Source organism: Anarhichas minor, unplaced genomic scaffold (assembly GCF_050575085.1).
Source record: "Anarhichas minor isolate MPS153535 unplaced genomic scaffold, ASM5057508v1 ptg000074l, whole genome shotgun sequence".
Classification (NCBI taxonomy): domain Eukaryota; kingdom Metazoa; phylum Chordata; class Actinopteri; order Perciformes; family Anarhichadidae; genus Anarhichas; species Anarhichas minor.
The window spans coordinates 5360303-5381316 of record NW_027466520.1 but is presented as its reverse complement, the minus strand read 5'-3'; the positions used below and the strand labels follow the sequence as shown (position 1 = coordinate 5381316).

At 42.8% G+C, this 21014-nt stretch overlaps 1 protein-coding gene across 2 annotated transcripts in view; it reads left to right on the top strand.

Annotated features, from left to right (window-relative positions):
* The window catches only part of plxdc2b (plexin domain containing 2b), a 77190-nt gene that overhangs the window by 20725 nt on the left and 35451 nt on the right, over nucleotides 1–21014 (top strand). The window contains exons 2-3 of one of the 2 annotated variants that reach the window (XM_076080437.1): nucleotides 11417–11640; nucleotides 19506–19652. In XM_076080437.1, coding sequence (XP_075936552.1) covers nucleotides 11417–11640; nucleotides 19506–19652 — 371 coding nt within the window. The remainder of the gene's footprint in view (nucleotides 1–11416; nucleotides 11641–19505; nucleotides 19653–21014) is intronic. The other variant, XM_076080438.1, reaches the window with a different exon arrangement.

Sequence of the window (21014 nt, the reverse complement as noted above, 5' to 3'; positions counted from 1 at the left end):
TCTCCTCCGAGGAAAGTCGTGAGGGTTCAAACAAAGTCAGCAAGGGACAAACAAAAGAGAAAGTTGGAGAATATTTAGTCTATCCCATTTGCATTCAAACCCAGTGTCTCCCCGGCTGTTTGTCAGAGGGCGCTGAACTGTCTGTTTCTATTAAAGACTCAGTGCAGCCATGCTCAGCTGTATAGACAAATGGTGCCATCAGTACTGAAGTGCGCAATTACTCCCGTGTCCTCTACAAGGGGTCAAAAATATGTTTGGGTTAGATCGATACGCATATTTGAAGGATCGATGTTGCAAACCACAGACAGAAGCAGAAACACGTCGACTGATTTCACCATTCATTAACGCTGAGGGGCTTTTACTGCAAACATGCCTGTCAGCACACGTACGACCGTGTCAACATGCAGCGGAGATGATCGACACGAGCGGCTGTCCGGCGAGTGTTTCAGGCCCGAGGGTGAAGAGGCAAGCACCCGCATGCAACCTCACCTGGAAACTATAAAGACGCGGTCACAGCAGAAAGTCAAGTTTGTTTCACGTGCTTCCACAAAATAGTGTTTCATAGAGCGTACGTGTGTTGGCATCTGAGTTAGGAAAAAACAGTATATGGATTCCAAGTTACTTGGGAATTTTGACGGCAACGATGTCTTGTTGGTGAAAAGAGATACAGAAGTGTCAACAAACCCAAACTGGTGACCTACGCTACTGCAGCTAGCCAGCTAACGACTACTAGTCAGTCTTTTTTCTCCTATCGCTGTAGTCGGCTTTATACGCTCCCCTGACACTTTGTTCTTGATATTGCACATCATTTATGTCAATGTAGAGCTTTATTGATCTCCAGGCTAGTTTGCCAACTGTCAGTTAGCTAGCCAGCTCGTTAGCTTGGCTGCTTACGGTACAATATTTCACACAATTTATTCAAAAGACGTATTTAGTTCCATCTCCTATGATCCAGCTACAAATATATCGTATGTGAGAGTAGACCAAATGTCGAACTATTGCTATAAATAAAAATGGATAATGCTACACAACTATTGAAACTACGATAGTTTCTTCGCTTTTGGACTTTCTGGCTCTCGGCATAGTCTAGAATGATTTGACATTGCTCAACGATTTGCATTTGAGTGTGGAAGTTGTACTGGTGGTATTAGTTATTGTTATCCTGTGTTGCTTGTTAGTCTGTTTTACCGGATGCACTGACCCTAAACTGTTAACAACCTGCACTATAACCCCGGACCCTGCAGCTGCAGCACACAGCTGTTCAGGGCTGCCACTGGGAGCGATAAACCACAACAACCTGCTCTCTTCGCTCACTATTTTATTTCCACCCTGATGACCTTACCAATAAACTCCTGTCGCGCACGATCTGTCTGCCTCTCTTTACGACTACCTGTCTGTCTTTCCCAATAACGAAATGCTGCTGTATTTAGTGAGATAGTTGGACATCTTATCTCCAAGACAGCAAATCACAGCAAGGAAACAATTTCACATAAAAAAAAGAAGGAAATGTAATTTATTACATTGTTCAAGTCTGCTGAAGATTTCCTTCCAGTCGCCTGTGTCATTGTAGACGCCATTGCAACTAGTGGGAAGTGCAATTGTGTATTTAAGGAAATTAATTAAGTTTGCTTGAGTAAAGGAAGCTTTGTGCTTTTCACTCGTCCTGTCAGAGAAGAGACGAAGCAGAGCTCAGATGGAATATCGTCTCTCCATAATTAGACATCTTCACAAAAGGCAAAGGGGAAATCTTGTTATTCAATTAGCATTGCAAATATTTGGCAGTGTTCACGTCTTATTCAATGGAAGTTGGAGCGTCTTAACAAAACAAATCCTCTCTAAAATGGGATTTGTTTTTTGGAGGGAGTCAGCTATCTGTTGGGTGACATGCTGCTCTGTAGGTCTCATTCTGCAGAGCAGGGTTGTGTTGTACACAATATTTAATATTGATTTCCTGTGAAGCCTCCACCGCTGAATGGGAAGAGATTGAAGCAATTACAGACTCTGTGTGACTTGGATGAGTCTCACAGTTTGTCAACAGATAGAAGAAATGTGCAGGGCTGGGTTTGGCAGCTATAAGCCTGGGGAATGGTCCTCTCTTTCTCTCCTGCTCATATGTACAGCAGAAGAAGGGAGTCTGAGAATATACGTGCTTGTGGGATGCTGGTGCTGTAGATTCTTCGGTATCTTCAGCTTTCCTGCTTTTTGTGAGTGCCCGGAGGCTGTAGTGGGAGGATATGGGATTTGGCAAGTTTTTAAGGAGTTTTTATATGTTTTTCCTGCAAAATTAAAATAATATATCTTCTGCATAAGATTAAAAATCTGGGTTTTATGTTTACATCTGCTCACTGGGAAACCATCCAGATCTTGGAGGGAAAAACATGTGTAATGCGTGTTTTTTTATTACCCACAAGTGAAGCAAATTAACTTGATTATGAGGAATTTCATAAGTGGATATGAGGGCTGCTCTTAGTGCTGGAAAAACCCACTACGTGATGTTGTTTAAATTTGGCATGATGGATTAGTAAACACTGTACCGAGAAAGAAGGAGGCATCATTGACTAAACATTAGAATATTCATATCGGCTAGTTTATGAGTAAATAAAGATTCTAGATTATTGACGCCAATAACAATATTAATTCAAGATTAAACAAGAGGAAGTGGCACACTGTTAGGTGTTTTGAATGTATTGTAATTTTCAGACATTAGCTGTGGGTTAAATCATTCAACAAAGGTGTCTGCTATCCAAATGACCTCCTCCGACAGCTGGACTCTTTTTTGAAAATAAATGACAGATCCATTCGGCCATTGGAGCTGTCTATGTGTGTTTACACGGCGCTCAACTTTGAGAATGTTGGAGGGTGGCGAGGTTTTGTGGGGCGGAGAGGCGGAGAGGCTCGGTGATGCTGATGGATTGCTAGGAAGGATGAAGACAGGCCCAAGGGCCTCTTCTGGCCTCGCCTGTAGCCCTTTGCCCACAAAGAAAGTGGGAAAAAACACAGTTAATACACTCACACCAGCACTCAGTCAATCAATCTCGTCCTGCAGGACAAGCATATACAGACACATGCATATACTGTACATCTACACACACACTTAGAACAAGCCTGTCCACATGACAGGGAATCAATCTTCAGTTAAAGCGGAGCTGCCTGGCATAGCCGTGCTATGTCTCACACATGAACACTGTTTGTCTCAGATCGATTGCTTTAGGGTGACAGAAAGGTGCCGATCAATATGTTAAAATTAATTTGTACCCGGACATTGTTGTGATAATGGTGTTCTGGATGTAAAGAGTTTTCTTTTCATTTTTTGTAAAGTTTGCATTCATTGATATTCTTAATTTAACCTTTATTTAGTCCGGGATAATCCCATTGAGATTATGAATTTTATTTACAAAGGGTCAATACAAAAATATCACACAAGCTCCATATAAATCACAGATAACAGAACAAAACAGACAGACTTAAAACAAACCAGCAAATTGAATAATTTCCATTCAGTGTAGACGAGTACATTCATGGCTCAAATGATCCTTACTCCTGTTTTAGAAATCTTGCATGCTTCTAAAATAATCTAGTTTGAAATGTCTCTGTAGCTCTCAACAAGATTAGGGTCCAACTTTAAAAAGTGCTTTCACCAAAAACAGTGCAGGTTCTAAGGGACGATGTACCGGATTTTAATACGCTGTCAAAGTCAAATAAATTTCACTCGAACAAAATTTTGACAAATGTGCTCCTGTAGCTGTGGGCACTGTGTGTTTTCTCCTTCATTTATTTGTATTTGGGCAAATTGGCACTATTGAAACTATGCTGAATTAACAATTAGCAGATCCTGTACTCATTAAATTATCACTTTGTTGATTTGATGCTGAAGAAAAGGAGAAGATTGTTCTTTTATTGATCAGTTTTTTGTTTTCTCATTGACAAAGCAATAGTGGAACTGTAATTATGGCGTTCAAGCCAACCCATCTGTGTTTTGTGAAATGTATCTACAAATATTGACCTCAAATGATGAAGAGATCAACCCTTGGAGGGTCACTAGTGGACAAAAAGAGCGATTATTGTGTCAAGTACGTCTCAGATGTTAGGTGTGTAGGTGTGTTTCCATCCACAAAAGCTCAGCTGAAGAGTGGGTGAGCCCGGAGGATAAAGGCTATTGTTTGTGATATGGCGTATCAGAATAAAAGTGCAGGCTTTTCTCCTGCTGATCCCTCTCTATTCTTCTGTACATTTCCAATTTTAAGGTCTGTTAAGCAAGCGCTAAGAGGACTGTGTGGGGAACAGTGAAAGGGCAGATCTTGTGTTTTCATGGAGAGATTTAGGCAGACGGTGAGAGATGCCGGGCTTTTGTCTGTGCAAAGAGGGTTTTGGCTAGCCGGTGACCTGTAAGAATACAGTAATATTACCTCAGGTAATGGTCTGCTCTGGAGGAAGGAGAAATAACCTGTTACAGGAGGTCCAGTGATACATCGCCTGCCAGGCCCGAGCTCTCTCCCGGTAGAGTGATTCAAAGCCTCGGGGCTCCGGTGCCGTGCTGCTCATTCGCAGAGTTGAAAAGTGGAATGAGAGCCAGCAGCCGCACTTCATAGTCCTGCAGTCAATCACTCAATCTCCTGAAATATGAGACAGACATGGTGCCTGACTGGAATCCTGAATACCTAAACGCCTGTGTCACTCGGGAAGCGTAATTCTCTTCGTGATCCCGCTGCCTCCTGACTGCCTGCAGCCCTCCTCCGCGTGACTGTTTGTCTCTTTGCCAAAGCATTTTTGTATAACTTCCTGCACTGACCAACGCCAGAGCCAAGACAACCACCAATTACAGAAAGAAAGCCGCGGCGGTGACAGCAGACTCCGTGATGGTTTACTCCGGCACTTTAAACCCTGTGTTTTGGGGTTTGATACTGTGTGCTCGGGGATGTTTCTGCGTGCTTTGCGGCTTAGCCTGCTTGGATTTTGTGTCCAGTGTATTTAGTTGTTTACAGCAGATGCTCAGAAGGGAAAATCAGCAATTTTCTCTAAAGCCCGCTTAAAAACAATTATGTTCTTTAAGGTTAAAGTCTTGATTAAAAATCGCTGCACCTGAAGCTGGACACACTCTACCTCCTAGTTGCTTTGCCTCCGGCCTCCTCACTTCCTCTAACATAGCAGTCCTGACAGCGGCCCTCTTCATGGGCGCCATGTTACCCCGAGCACCGCGAACGCAACATCAGTCGCCTTCTAATGAATTCCCTACACCTTCCATACTCGGCAGATTGTAATTAACACTTTTGAGACTTCAAAAATTGGCTTCTATTTATAGAGCTTCTTTCGCACCTGGCTCTTTTCTCATTTGGGCGACATACAGGAGCGCCTGCAGTTAGTCAGACATTATTTTGTTCCTGTTTTGTTATTCTGATGTTGCCAGGAACCTTTCTGATATAGATATAGCAGGTCAGTGCTACGTCCGACTTGTCAAATATGGCAGCTTGGTTCGTCGTCCAAACTGTGATGCTCCACGTGGCCGTAGTGATGGCGCGAGTAAAGAAGGTAGTATAAGGAGCAATAATGTCCACATGGGTCCAATGACACAGGACTTTCACCCAGGAGACCGGCTTTTGTGTCTCGTGTGAAACCAAAAGTCGGCATTGATTTATTTTAAGTTATGTGACGTAATGTTATTAAATCGCATACAAACACTCCCTTGTTGCCTCAACCTAACCAATAAAGTGCTGCAGGAATGAGTCCTAAAACCCCAAAATAAGTCAACATTTTTGTACTTTTGGGTCCCTCTTCTCAAAGTCAATGGGTTCTTTTAATCAGTCTTTGGTCAGATGCATGAAATTCGGTCTGTGGTTAACACAAGTTTCAGAACCTTTTGTTCTACAACTTAAAATACATCAGTAAATACCCTTTTGTTAAATTTTGCAGATTTTACGTGTCTTAGAAAAGGCGGTCGCTAACAAGTGTCTAGATGAGACGACTAAACGTCTTCTTGTGACGTGAAGTCATGCCACCACAACGTATTGTTTGTACATATGCTTTTTACCTCTGGCGACTGCATTCACACTTCAAAAAATCTCATAAGTATCATAAATGTGTGTTTGCCACAAGCTTATTTTCTGCAATAATCCCAAATACAATGGGAAAAAATACCACTGGCTTTTTGATCCAAGGAAACAAATGCGATAACTTCCATGTTGGCCTACAAAAACACACCAACCCTGCAGCACTCTATTGTTTTCTATTAGAATGGCTTCTATTTATAGCCCTCCTATCACACCTGCCACATTTCTCATTTTGGTGACATTCAAGAGCGCCTGCTCGCCACACAGTGTTACAGAGTGTTCATGGTTTGTTTACATATTCTGATGTTGCCAGAAACCTTTTCTGGTGTAGTTATAGAAGGATCAAAGTTCAGTGCAAAGTCATTGTTTACATGATAATGTGGCACATGCAGATGTACGATAGAGGTTTTCCTCAATTTCAAATTGTGCTTTGTCTCTTCTCTAAAGGAGGCCTAGATGCATCTCTGGGTTACTGAAGTGAGAAATCAGCTTTGTACATAGATATTTAAATATAAAATCCTCAACAAGCATGTTTCAGAACGAGACACGCGTCTCTATCTGGAGTCCTAATCTGAACCTCAGGGGATGCTTGTGTAGCAGTGCTCTGACTTAGAAAGATGTGACTAATTGTTGGCAAAACAAAATCTCTGGTGTAATGGAGCGTTCACGACAAGCAGGACGCTCACTTGACGCCCCTGGAGGGAAATTCATTGAATTCATTGCTTTTGGTGTGCGCACGCCTGCAGTGTTTAATTTTCTGTCTAAACTCGTCTCATGCACTGATAATCTGAGATTTAGATGAGTCTCACATTTAATCTATTTACATTTCCTCTGTCATCGCGTGTTCATCTAAACTGTACGAGAACCTGGAGGTCTTGCTGCTGCCTCTCTGTCTACCCGTGTTCAACTTTCTCCTGCAGTCAGCTTCTAGACTTTATGCGTCTGCCTAATGACAGGCTGCGCTTTCAAAAGAGGATGTGTAAAAAGCAAGCTCCGGCAGGTTAGAAAAGCACACTTTGCTCTGCGTACTGTAACAGTTTCAGAAAGTTGCATGTCTGGAATTTGAGTGGAGTTAATGTTTAATGTGTCTCTCCACCCCAGGAGACAGAGATTTAAAGGGTCTGCGGTTGGATCTCTTGGCACCACACATGCTGCGCATTTCAATATTTCAACTAATATGAAAGTGAAGCATGTCGGCTGTCTGCTGTTGGCGATCTATAATCTATTAACACACAGAATGAGATAAAAAAGCTTGTTTAAAAAGCTCTCATCTTGTCCGTCAGAAGATCAAACCAGCAGCAGTCTCCTATTAAACCCAGTTTATTAACTCATCGTTAACTTCATATTGAATTTCTGAGCTTATCTGCCTCACGATTGTAGCGTCAGTCAATGCTGATAACACTCTGTCAGTGTTTGGTGCTCTGAGATGACCCTGAACATAGTTTGGCTTGTTAAGAGCCATAAATTGAAAGCTGCCTGTTGTGTCAAACACTCATTCAGGCTCCAACCTCATGTCGACTTGAGACTGTTTTGGTTTCTTAGAACGCTGATTCATTCTAATGCTGAAACAATGAGTCGATGAGGTCTGGACCCAGGCATATGATTGGATTAGGGTGGGCATTGCAAGTTAGCTGAGGCTGTATATGTTGTGGTATGTGGTTCATTCTATACTTCAGACAGGCCCCCTTTTTGGGTCAAGACCCATGCTTTCACTGAGAGAAACAGGACAATGTTGAGAAGCCGTTGTGCAGCAGGTTACAGAGGCTTTCACACTGAGATTTGAGGCACATAAACATGAATATTCACTGTCAGTGAATCACTGACAGTGAATATGGGAATCAATAAATGATGCTGGTGACTGTTTGTCAGACAAATCAAGCAATTTGAAGACGTCACATTAGTCACATGGGAAATTGTGATGTGATTTTTGTTCTAACATTTTATAGAAAAATTACCAGATTAAACGGTATGTGCATCAACAAATCTTTCCTGACTCCACTCAAATGGAAATATTCGAAGGGCTCAATTAAAGATGTTTCTGAAAAGTTACTATTAAACCATGACTATTGGGTAATTTGGGTGAATTTAAAGGAAAAGTGCTTAACGATTTTGTGTTGTTATGCTCAAGGTTTGCTGAGAGCATCATTGTTTGCTGGCATTACGAAGTTCCTTCTGTGTGTGTGTGTGTGTGTGTGTGTGTGTGTGTGTGTGTGTGTGTGTGTGTGTGTGTGTGTGTGTGTGTGTGTGTGTGTGTGTGTGTGTGTGTGAGTGAGAGTGATTGAGTGCTTCTCCTGACAAATGTTCCCAATGAATCATTGCTAATGAACAAAACGAGACGCGCTGAATGGAGGAAAGATTGCGATGTTCTTTCTCGTGATCTGGAGCCACACTGTTAATCACATTGTCTGTTCTTTCTCTAAGAATTTGTTCTACTCTAACAAGAGGACCTGTCATCACACAGATTATCTGAGATCTGATTTAGTTTTTTACTCTTGTTTTGAAGCTACAATGAGCACAACTTTAAAAAAAGAACAGAAAACGGGGTCCGTCAGCAATAGTTACATCAAATTAATCCGTGTTAACGCTGGTGACTTGATCCGCACAGAGCCAGAGAGAGATGGTCCTCCAGCGTTTACTCTGATAAAGCAGCGTTCAGTGGACACTAAATCAAGCGCTCTGACACCCAGAGGTAAAAAGGCAAAGAAACCGTCGAGGGTTGTGACTTTTCTTCTGTTCAAATTATGCACACCACACACACACACTAGCATGCAGAAATGCAATGAAGCGTTCCACCTCCTTTACTTTCCAGTCATGTGTGGCTGTCTCCTGTCAGCAACACTGAGTCAGGTGGGAACTGAGACGGGAAAACAAGCAGAAACTGAATGAAAGAAGGGGTGCAGACAGCACCTTTATTCTGCGGTTTTACGACCTCCTAAACGTCCTTGCAAGGTTTTAGGTGGAACCAAATTACAGTCCCTCCGGTGTTTGTGAATCAGAGGTGTTGACAGGCGTGAGTGCGGCCAACAAGGCCGCTCGACAGAGTCAGGGTGAAGGTATGCGGGGGCTTTCAGGTTCACTGAAAGAAAAGTAGAGGGGAAAGATTTCCCTTCACACAAAAGGCGAGGAACAGTCTCGTACCGAGGAGCCGCCTCGTCCTGCTGGGAGGTTATTTTAGGTGTCCCTCAGGGGTCTGACCTCAGTGCCCTTCCCAAATGCTTTGACAAAAGACCCAGAATTACCCCTGGATAATAAGAAAGTCTGCTGCCCCTGAATCACCAACACCAGAGGTGGTGTTCACAAGAGAAATGCAGGTGCATGTGCTCCTTGAAAAGGTGACTCATCATTGGGCGTTCACATTGGGACATGCTGGGAAAAGAGCAGCCATTTATCCAAAGTCCCTCGCTATGTCGTGGTCATGGTGTATTTTAAAGCATCCGCTGTTTGCCAGCTTTCCATCGTATATTGAGGAACTGACAAAGATTCTTTGCAGGACGAAAATAAATGTTTAGGTGCCTCTTGGATAAGAGTATATAACTGCCGTTGACAGGAAGTTTTCCTGGGCTACTTTGTACACGCGGGTGTGACTAATGACCATTAGGGATAGAGTGAGTGTCAGGAAGTGTTAGTGGTACGGTGAGAATGAGCGAATAGTTGGCCCGGGGAGCTGCTGCAGACACCAAATGATGCACACGGAAGAGAACTTGATTCTGCACAGACTGCGTCGCACAGACTGCGTCGTCTGTGGGTAAACTAAGGCCACCCTCCAAGAATTTTTGACCAATAGCGGTTGCATTTACACACGTATAGAGCAAGTAACAGACTATGCAAACCCCCGTAGACAGCATAGAGGTGCCAGATCTTACACACTGCACCTTTTTTAAAAGAAAAGAAAATTTGAGCTGATTTCAAGTTTTCTGTGAGGTTGTTCCAAAAATGTGGTGCATAAATAATGTTTGCTGCTTCTCTATGTTAAATGTTGCCAATTTTTAGAGAGACACCTTTACAGTAGTCGAAACCTACTGAAGATAAAAGTCTTTTTATATGTAATCTGTCTGAAAGTGAATGTTAAAATGATTTCTGGCTTGTTTTTTTGTCATTTTTAACATTACTGATTGAAGGTGAGCACTAACTTTTAATTGTTCGTCATTTAGCTCCGAAAACAATTTGCTGCAAATTGCACTCAGCTCTCTTTCATACTCCGTGCTTGAGCCTTCTGCTCAGTTAAATACTTCCAGAGTAAATCAACATCCATCTCTTCGTGCAGATTGCTCTCTTTTGCTTTTGCTGTTGCGCATTATAAAGTGAGTCTGTCAGCTTCCAATTTTGGGGGAATTAGCATCTGAAGCCCCTCCACTTGCGCCCTCCTCGTCTCATGAGAACCACTGGTCGGGGGGCCCAGGGAGAGGAGGAGGAGAGAGGAGGATGAAATGTGAACGTTAGGGAAAAGAGAAAGACGGGGAAAGGAGTGGAAAATGCGCTCCGTTAAAACCCGGTGACCTCTGTCTCATAAAAAGAAGCAATCGGCAGTATTTTCTGTTCTATAGCCAAAACAATTTGCATCGCTGCAACAGCATGCAAGCACTTTGTAAACTTTGCATTTGGAATAGTGCTGTAAAAATTTAGTTTATTACTAATTGTCTTGAACCGCTTAATCCTATTAGAGTCATGGGGAGCAGGCGCTTATCCGAGCATACCGAGCATCCGCCTGAAGGCAGGGAAACAAGTCTGCAGTCAATCACAAGACCAACGGATAAGCAGACCGTCTCTCCTTCATACCTACACGACATTTAGAAACTCTAATCCACGCGAGTGGGAAACTCATGTAAGCAAGTGGAGAACATGCAGTCTTGGTCAGGTTTAATGTTTGTCACATATATTTATTGCAATGGTTGGCGGGAATCAGTACATAACCCAGCAGATTTCGCCGTCTGTCTCAGGCTCCCGTTAATCGAGTTACCACGGAACCATTTCTCACCTTTCACCAGCGTCTCATTTCAGACGGGGATGGGGATGATTGTGTGTGACTGTGGCCCACTGGTCTGTGTGATGGCTGCTGAGTCATTGCTAATGTGCAGGCAGTGAGATTTCTCCACAGAGACAGTGAGTTATGAGGGAGAGGCACAAGATTAATGGCTTGAATAGTCCCCGCCTCTATAATTTGACTATTGCCTTCGTGAAAACACAAATATTAGTGTTACATTACGCGGCAAAACATTTTCCCTTTCGGGCTAACACAGTTGTAAATGTATTGAGCATGATTAGTAGGCTTGGTGACCTACTTGACATTTGTTGACATGCAATTACAACTTTGGCTTTGGGTCATGCGCTGATTGTTTTCTTTTACTCACACTTTTGTTTTCCCGTCTCGCCAGGGGTCTCTTACTCATACGTGCAGGGGCAGGCAGGAGACGAGGACGCAGCAGTGGACGTGAAGCTGTACAGTCACCGGTGGAGGAGATGGCTTCCCCCAAAACCTCGCAACATGGACAGTAACAGGGCCAGTCAGGAGCAGGACCAGGATCCTGAGCAGGAGGAGCCCGAGGGCTTCCCAGGCCTGCTGTCTGCAGAGGAAACGGACAACAGCTCTCAGATAGAGGTCGGTGCTGAGTCACGCCGAGGTCATTAGCAGAGAGAGATGCAACTGTATGTCATTTTGTGTTTTCAGACTCAGAGAAAAAACAGAAAATATAGTGTTTTATAATGTTTATTTTCTCTTCTGTTGCTCTGGGGGACTTTTCTAAAGGCTGGAAGAGATGTATAACTGAAAGTTTGCTTAACAAACTGGAGGTGAGAAGATCAATGAAAGACTATCCAGTTGCATTATGGGAAGTGTAGCATGCAGGGGTTTTAGAGTTTGAGCCAAACAAGAGACTTGAAGTCAGCATTACTTTGCTTTTTTATGTTTATCTGACTTTACCCGTCTCTTGCAAGTTCCCCAAATGAATGGATGTGCAACGCCACAGTAAATCCCCGGAGCACCTGTTTAAATGTGTCATTAGGCAGAATTAAAAGCCCAACACACCAATGATCCTCCCACACAGGTGTTTGCTTTAACACGACTCAGCTGAGGTGCTGCGTGGGAATGTGCAGACTGTGCTTGATTGACATCTCTCTGGTCTTTCTGTTGCACCTGTTTGGGCAGAAGACGTTATGCCGTGTTTGTCATTACTAGTTTCCGATTCTTAAATAGTGTCCAAGCTTGGTAGGAGTTCTTTCTGGCAATAAGGGCACAAACGTAGTCAGTGTCCATCATTTCGAGATTTTTCAGGTTGTGATAAGCGAAGTCATGCAACAGATATTAAAGTGAAAAAGAGACATGAATACAAAGTGCACTGAAAAAGGTTTTCTGTTTATGCTCTATGTTCTATGATATATCAATAATTCAATGTTATTTTATGGAAGGCAACGCAATAGAATCAGAGTATGCCATCGTCGTCATCATCTGCCAACTGAATCCAGACTTTATTGTGACTCAGTTGAGATCAGTGCAGCTCCACACAGTAAACCTTGCTGTCTGGTAAAGAAGCCAACTAATATAAAGAGAATGAATCTATAAAGTCCTCTGAAACAGAAAATACTCTTGAGATGCTTCCCTGGAGCAATTATAAATCTTAATGAAAAAGAAAGACTAGAAGGGGTCTTTTTAATATTTTATATAAAATTAAGCTCAGCCCTCAGGTGTTCGTCTACCTTCTTCGTGGGGCTGGATCCTCGTAAACCTGACCTCGGAGGGACCAGAACAGGAAATGAGCCCGGCCTCCCACAGTTTTGAGGGGTTAGTGGAGCTGCTTGAGATGAATAGCCGGGTTCGGCTTGTGTTTGTGTCTATGTAAATGAAAGGCATTACCCGTGTCCCCGTGTTATGGCGCCCGGGCCTGCACACAGTATCGAGGCGTTCAGTTATAATGATGGCGGCCACCTGGGCTTAGACAGCTCGTTAAGTCTTCCTGTGGCTTCTAATCATCTCGGGTTCAGAGCCTCGCGTCTCTCAGTCGAGGCAGCTTTGATCGTCAGCTGTAATCATTCACACGCAGACATTTACATAGGGACACAGTCGACACACTTGATTGTTTTCGCTCTCTCGGGCTCATTTGTTGTTGCAGAATGGAAAAGCAGTCCACGGCACAAACACCCCGTCGTTCCTCCTCTCATCAATCAGCGCACACGCATTGCCTCACCTGCCTCCAACACTCTTTGTGGACATGAGAAACGCCTTCATATTCAGAGGGCAGAGACTGTGGACGCTGAGCTGAAATCTTCCAAAGCAGCAGTGAGCTGAATGGATTTAAAGGCTGTCTCCTCTGATGTGAAGGAGCTTTAACTGAGGGAGTCAGAGGAGGGAAAATCTACTCCTCGACGCTTTCACAAAGCTGTTTCTCATCGGGGTTTCATTGTCTGTTTTGTCTGTTTCAGTCAATCATTTGCTAAAGAAACATCAGAATCTCTTTCTGTAAATGCGGTGTGTCCCTGGTGCACTAAAGTCTGTTGAAGCTACTTCCTGTGTAGGAACAGACTTCTCTTACTTTCTTAGGATTGATTTGTTTTTATACTATTTAATGACTTTTGCTGAAAAATAGTGAGTTTAGAAGGAAAATGGTATCGATCTTCTCATCTAAAAATCTGTAAAAAAGTAAATAGGCATATGTTCCCAAATGGCAAACTAATCCTTTAAAGTCACACAACGTATGTTTTGCCAGTTAGCTGTTAAAATAAATTGTTAAAATTTCCATAAATCAGGTTTCCACCTCGTGATGGCCTTCATAGTCTTTGCTCTGAGGTCAGTCTGTGTTTGGGTTAACTGGTGCCGTAACACGAGTTTCCAACAACAGATTCATGCAGGTTTATAACAGTGGCCTTAACAGCAGACTGTCTGACGCCCTGAATGACTGCGACTCTCTGTGTAAGCTATCGGATTAAACAGCATTCAGGTCACAGTAGAATAAGGCAAAGTTGGAACAAACCGTGGGAATAGTCAGTAATGGCTTGTGGCGGTTGTGTTTTTGTTGTTTGTCACTGCATCTTCCAAAGTGCAGCTTCATAACCCCAGCTGTTAGGATGTCATGTAAACTGACAGTTTGTGTTTTATACATTTTTTTTGTTGACATAGCAATTAAGGAGCAATGTATTTAACATTCTGAACATTAAATGGCAGCAAACAACTATTTGCTATGTTAAGATATAGTGGAGTATTGCCTCTGTGTGTGTTGTTATCTGAGCTTCTCCTTGCTTTGTTGACATGGCCGGGAATGTTCGTGCATGTGAGCGTGTCACACTGGTTAGCGCACGGCCGTCGCTCTGCAGTGAGCACCGTTAGATATGAGCCACCTTACTTTGAAAGCATGGTGTAGATTGATAACATATAATGGGAACCAGTATTGAAAAACAATGTGTTTTCTTAATTCGAAGGACCACTTAAGCTGCCTCACAAGAAAAGGAAGTCGGTGTAAATGAATGACGGGATCATTGTGAACATCTATCACCGCTGCTAAACACAGCTTCAAAAAACACAATCTCCTCATTCATTTCAACGGGAGAAATGACTGTATCGTTACAGCTGAGCTCGCTCAGTCCAAGCCGTCACCTGGAAAGCCCCCGTCTGCACACCAAAGCGAGCCAACATGGGTCCTCCAGACCTCTTTGGGAAAATAGTTTTAAAGGTAACTCACGGCTGTCAGGTGGCACCATTTTAAGACCTATCTTTATTGAGGAGCATAAACAAAACACACAAACACAGACGGCAGCAACTTGGATTATAGATTGTACGGTCTGCTCTTTTTTTTCAAATCTTTTTTTTTTTTTTTTTTTCAACACCTCAAATGAAGCCAAGAGAGACGTATAACTCCTCTGTGTTCCCTCAGAAGTAATGTGTACATTTGATGGTCTCATTTTCACGCCTGGCTGTTCATATCTACAGTAAAGTACAGCCTGTCCTGAGAATTTAACCTGTCAGGTTGCCAATAAAAGCAGACAGACAGTGTATTGGTGTTTGGGGAGGGGGGTTGTATTGCTTTGATGGGTAGTAATAAGGGTGGGGTTCATGGTTGTTATTGGATGTCTGGGACTCCACAGCTCAGGGGGCTCTTTGGGGGTTACATGCTTCACTACATTCACTGTTTATTTGTTTATTTCTTAAGGGGGAGAATTCACGCAGCGAGGCAGCGAGCAGCTCGGCTTGCTAATTTTCATTACTTCACTCGCGTCCCAGTGCTGCTTTTACCCTTGCCACGCTCCATATTCAGACCCTGCAGTGAATGCAAATCATGTTTTTTTTTTTCTCTTCCTCTGTTTGTTTTGCTTGTCAAGTTTGTTAAAAGGTTCCCAGAGGATAATGTCTTTGGGAAGAGATGTTTACTTGTCTTTTTGTAGTTCAGTGTTTAAACTCTGTAATGCTATATCATCTCAGGCAGCTGTGCTGCTTGGGGCTGCTCTACAGATGAACCTGTAGCTGTTTAAATTTCCGTGTGTGTCTGGCCTTTAACTGTCTGCCTGAGCGTTCGTCTTCTGGTGTTAAGAGCTGTGGGCTTTTCTGAGTGGATCAGCCAAGATTTTTGGTTTGCAGTTATTTCTTCAGATTAACAGAGACGGAAAAAGGTGGAGCGTTTGTGAATTGAGAGTGTACCTCTACGTCCTTGAACATCACTTTGAAATACAACTACCTTCTGTTTGAACCCATAAAACAGCTTGCAAAGCCAATTCATGAGATTAACAACCAACGAAGAAGAAGACTAGAACTATATATCAGCTGCTTGGATTCACCTCAGGCTACTTATCTACTTTAGTCTCTCCATATTTTTTATTCTTTTTGAAATAATCCACCACTGACACATGAATGTTTATCCAGTTGTAAAGTCACCTGGCTGGATTTCTTACAAATTGCGAGCGTGATCTTTGCCTGGTACCAGACCTTCGAATCCGCCAACTCCCCCGAGTCCAATGATTCGTCCGGGATCGAAACCTGTACAGCCATGTCCTCTGGGCTCTGAGGGACCTGAACCCAGAAACCCAAGTCATCATGTGTGTGTCATCATGTCAAATACCTGTGACCTCTACATCATACTAATGTATCCACACTATTACTAAAAGGAATCAGGTGGTGCTGCACAGACCAGTATGTAGTTTCACATCGTTGAACACACACACACACACACACACACACACACAGCACCAGCACCATGAAGCTACTACGACTGGCAGGAGACGGAGCAGAACGATGAATAATGGATCACAGGCATCAGCTGATGAAGCGCTGGACACATGAGCGATGGCATGCTTTTAATGTTTTCTCAAACAGGCCGCTCTGTGTGTGTGTGTGTGTGTGTGTGTGTGTGTGTGTGTGTAGGTCGTACTGTCTATTGAAAAAAGAGTGCTTGCTGACAAGCAGCTTAATCCCAACACATTACAATATTTAATCAAAGCTCTAGTGTGCTTGTGCAAAGGTAACATTTTATTTTCTCAAGAGCAAAGACGTGGTTGCAGTTTTCAGTGTACTCCTCCTTTATCCTCCTTTAACATTGTTGAATCAGCCGCGACTACGTCTTCAGCACCAGTTTTGAGACACATCTCAAAAACATCTTACTTTCTGAAGTAAAACCCCCTAAATGACCTCATAAAGATGAAGTCAGGGAATCCCGTGTTATGGAGCCATCGAGAAGAGAAAACAAGAAATGCAGGCCTCAGTATAATACAATATTGATGTGGTGGGCAGCTTGGGATAGATATGTGATTGAGTCCTTTCTGCAGTCTGTTTTTGTGCTCTTGAGACAGAAAATGGTCCATTATAGGCAGCGCTTGTTGTTTTTTTCCATCACTATCTAGTTTCAGTTCAGCCAGAAGCTGAGTGACGAGGTCACAGTCGTCCTCTCACTCCTTCGTCATGTGGCCATCTATCTTCCATTAGCCTCCCTTGAGCACCTTCAGTGCAGCTCAGTCTCATCTCCACACTCTCGTGTCTCTGCAGGTCAATGTGAACTTAACCCATTAGAGTTGCCTATAGTGTGTATCACCATATAATATTACAGTACAGAATGTATCCAAAAATGCTTAAAGAGACAGGCGCTAAAACAGAGCTTTTCAGACAGAAGGTGAATACAAGTATAGTCAGACAGACAGTATGAGAAAAACAATGTGTTGTTCAACATTAAAGCATGTGAGCATGTTCTACTAGAAACCCAAAATACAAGTATAAACCTGAAAATTAGCACCATATGTCCCCTTTAAAATGGCATAAAATATATGTTGAAATAGGTTCAGTGGAATATATTGACAGGACAGTAAATAAACAGACAGTCCTGCAAATTCCCGTGACGGTTTTTGAATCGTCCTTGAAGAATGTTTGCCTTCATTTGATAGCCGACACTACAGAGGTGACAGGAAATGAGGGGAGAGAGAGAGAGAGGAGGGATGATCGCTGCATCACTGCTTCACAAGGATTTTCCATTTTCCCTGTCAGCCATCACCTGTCCCAGCAACATGCACATTCAGACCCACACCCGACCAAAACGAGGCGTAAAAATGCAGAGACTCAGCTCAGGTACTGTGAGGAAATTAGCAATATATATCACTGTCATTTCATAGCTTCTAATAAACATGTTAAAATATTCTACTCGCTGTTCTTGTGGGTGATTTGTGCAAAGAACTTTTTACATTTATAGAACGTCAGCAGTAATTTTACAGCTAAGGTTTTTTTGTTCCTGTGAGTGAAAAGTTCAGCGCGTCCAACAACCACTGTAATTGTTTTTTTTTTGTTTTTTTTTATGCTCCACCAGCTGTTTTTATTTTGGGTTTGACAATGTGAGTCAGCACATTAAAGACACTCGCTAGTGCCGTCAGGATTCTCAAGGCGTATTCTTGTCAAAATGTATCTGAGGTCACACATGACTCAGTCTACCGTGGACAGCTGCAAGATAAAGTGGTGAATGTTCAAATTATGGATGAGTTATATACTGTAAAATGCAAAGAACAACTCGTTCCTGTGTGAGTACGGCTCCAACCTGAGACGAGTGTTCATGTGAGCTGATTTCTTGTCGTAAGTGGGTTAGTACCATGTGCTGGCACATTTTGGCACAAGTTTGCAGCGCATGATTTAAAGAAACAGTCAGTACCTTCTTCCCACAACCTCCCACCAAAACTCTCTGTATAGTTGTGTATTTCTGTGTGTGTGTGAGCCTGTTTATCCGGTCCCTTCACTGGCCCCTCTCACCTCTGGGGAGCCTCCATCTCCCTCGATCCTTCGAAAACACATCTTGAGCTGATTAGGAGGAAACTTTAAAGTTGTGCATTTGTGTCTACTCCTTTTACAAGTGCCCTTGTTTTCTATTCTGAAAGTAATGTGCTGACTAAGGCTACCCGGAGGGGCGTTTTTCCCTTGACACGATTTATCTGCACTTTAAGCCGTGATGAAAGGCTTCTGGCATTGTTCGCTTAAATCTACAAATTGATCAAAAGTAAAACCACCTACATGGCTGAGCTCCATTTGGGTTTCTGATTTTTATCAATCCCACAGAGGCTTTGCTAAGCCTGAAACATTATCTCTCTGTTTTGAATATTATGTAGCGGTATTCCATTATAACTCTCTGAGGGAAATATGCATCCTCAAAGCAAAACGAGCTGAACAGGGAAGGATTGTGCCTTAATTAGTGTTTGTCTCGTGGCCTTTTGACAACCGCAGCTCAGAATATAACCACTTACGTATCAAAGTATGCACAGAGCTGTGTGAGGTCCTGTTAGTGAGATCACAGTCAGACGTAGTGTACACTCTCCTGGCTCGCCATCCAGCGAAACATTAACTTTAACAATGTTTTAGATAAAAGACACAGCATTAGAACCCAGAGGGAAACAGACAAGCAACAGGAAGCCCTCGACACCAGCGTTCTTCCTAATCCTGCACAGGAAACAATTAAAGCAGACGGGCCGCTCCCACATGGCTTATAAAAGTCTGCAAATGTTTATCTTATTAAAGGCAATTCTGACTGCGCAGTCTGGTTTTAAAGAGTGGAAGAAGTTGATTGGCTTCTTGTTTTTTTATTTATTATTATCGGATTAGTAGACAATGAAACCTCTTTGTGTGCTGATTGTGCCCATAATGAAAAACCACAGAGTTGAATGAAAGGACAAAGAGAACGCACACATAGTGGAAATGATTGCATTGTCATATAGTGTAATTTAGGAGGTACTTTGTTCTGCAGCAAAATTAAGAAATATATACTCTTAATTATCCAGATTCCATTGCAACTAACCGTCTTATTAGTTTGCTTTGAATTTGATTTGGGCTCACAGGATGTCTGTGTATTGTGTTAGCTGTGCACCGTATAATAATAATAAGGGCTTAATTAACAGACCAACACAGAAATATCTACTCTCTCCTTCAAGCTGTATTTCATTCCTCTAAATCACTTTATTATGCGTCTTCACAGTCTTTATTCTGTATGCAAACTCACATGGTGCGTTTTGTCACTTCTGCAGGAGGACACAGATCACAACTACTACACATCGAAAACATACAACCCGTCGGATGCGATGAGCAAGGACTTGTGGGTAGACACGGACCAGATGGACAAGGACAAAGTGAAGATCCACGGGATTCTGTCCAACACACACAGACAAGCAGCGGTAAGTCAGCCGACTACATGAGAGGAGAGTCTTTATCTTTCAGTAACATTCATTGGGAGGCCTGTTGCTTATTGCCATTAAGTTAGCTGCAGTTTGAGCTGTAAAAAATGTCGTCAACTAAGGCTGCAACCAACAATTAAATTGTCCAAACAGTCCAAAACCCAAACAAATTCAGTTTATAATGATCCTCACAAAAAGGAGAAGCAGGAACCAGAACGTTTTTGTTGTCTTTTGTCAGTGTTTATGCATAGGTTACTATGTTTGGTACATGTGTACTTGACTATGGGACATACTATTGTAACAGACAGGTTTTTACTATAGTACATTCCTTTAAGCATCTAAACCGTTAAAAATCTTCTGCAGTGAAGTTTAAAAGCGTCCCTCCCTCCAGCTCTGCACAAGCAGGTGACCCATGTGAGGTGCATACTGATGAGGTCACCCAAGGCATCATTTAGTGACTGGAGAGACAGAGCAGCAGGGCAGTCACAGACTTGTAAGAGAGAGAGAGAGAGAGAGACAGAGAGAGAGAGAGAGAGAGAGAGAGAGAGAAGGCACCCAGGGTGAACAATAGCTGGCGAGGAGATAGAATAGAGCCCCACATTGTGTATTCTGGTCCTGCACCTTCAGTCATGTAATGATGGATTGAACCAAACAATCTGATGCAAGCTATTCTTTGTAGCCACTGTGAGGCCCGGCTAAGAGGCGAGGCCTTTCTTTCCAGACAGTATAGGAGGGATGTGGGAGGCTTCTCTGACTTTAAAAAATGAATTTAAAAAAAGTATAAGTCTAAACATGAGATCTTGCCTGCATGGTTTCACTGTGTGATTGCAGCCCAAACCATCTGTGCTGAAATGCAGCCACCGTGTCAGCAGACTTAACATTTTAAACAAATAAGAGTTTATGTTGGTGGCAGTTAAAATCCTGACAAACTGCATAAAACTCCGAGAGCTTCTATATTCCCTTCTGGCTCTGCTGCCCGGCCAGGGCTTTTGGCCGCCGACACTGAAAAAGGAATTGACCAATAAGGTCGTAAAAGAAAAACACAGCCGCAGAGGTCCACTTCATCACAGGATCGTAGGAAAGTTAAACTCTGGATTGGCTGTATAGTCTGTGAGATCCAGTGTGGTTTGCCGCAGGATTACTCCCTCCAGCATAATCTAGGATCATGTTTAATAGCTGCATGTTTACTGTGGACTGTCTTTCTCCATAACATTTTCTGGCAGTGTCACTGTCTAGCATATTCACATCAGGGGAGTAAATAATGAATGTATAAACCATCATCTGTGGCATTATAGTTTCTTGAAGCCCTTTTTATTATGTGTTAATACCCATCAATAGATTTCCAAACAATATGGAAGCCCA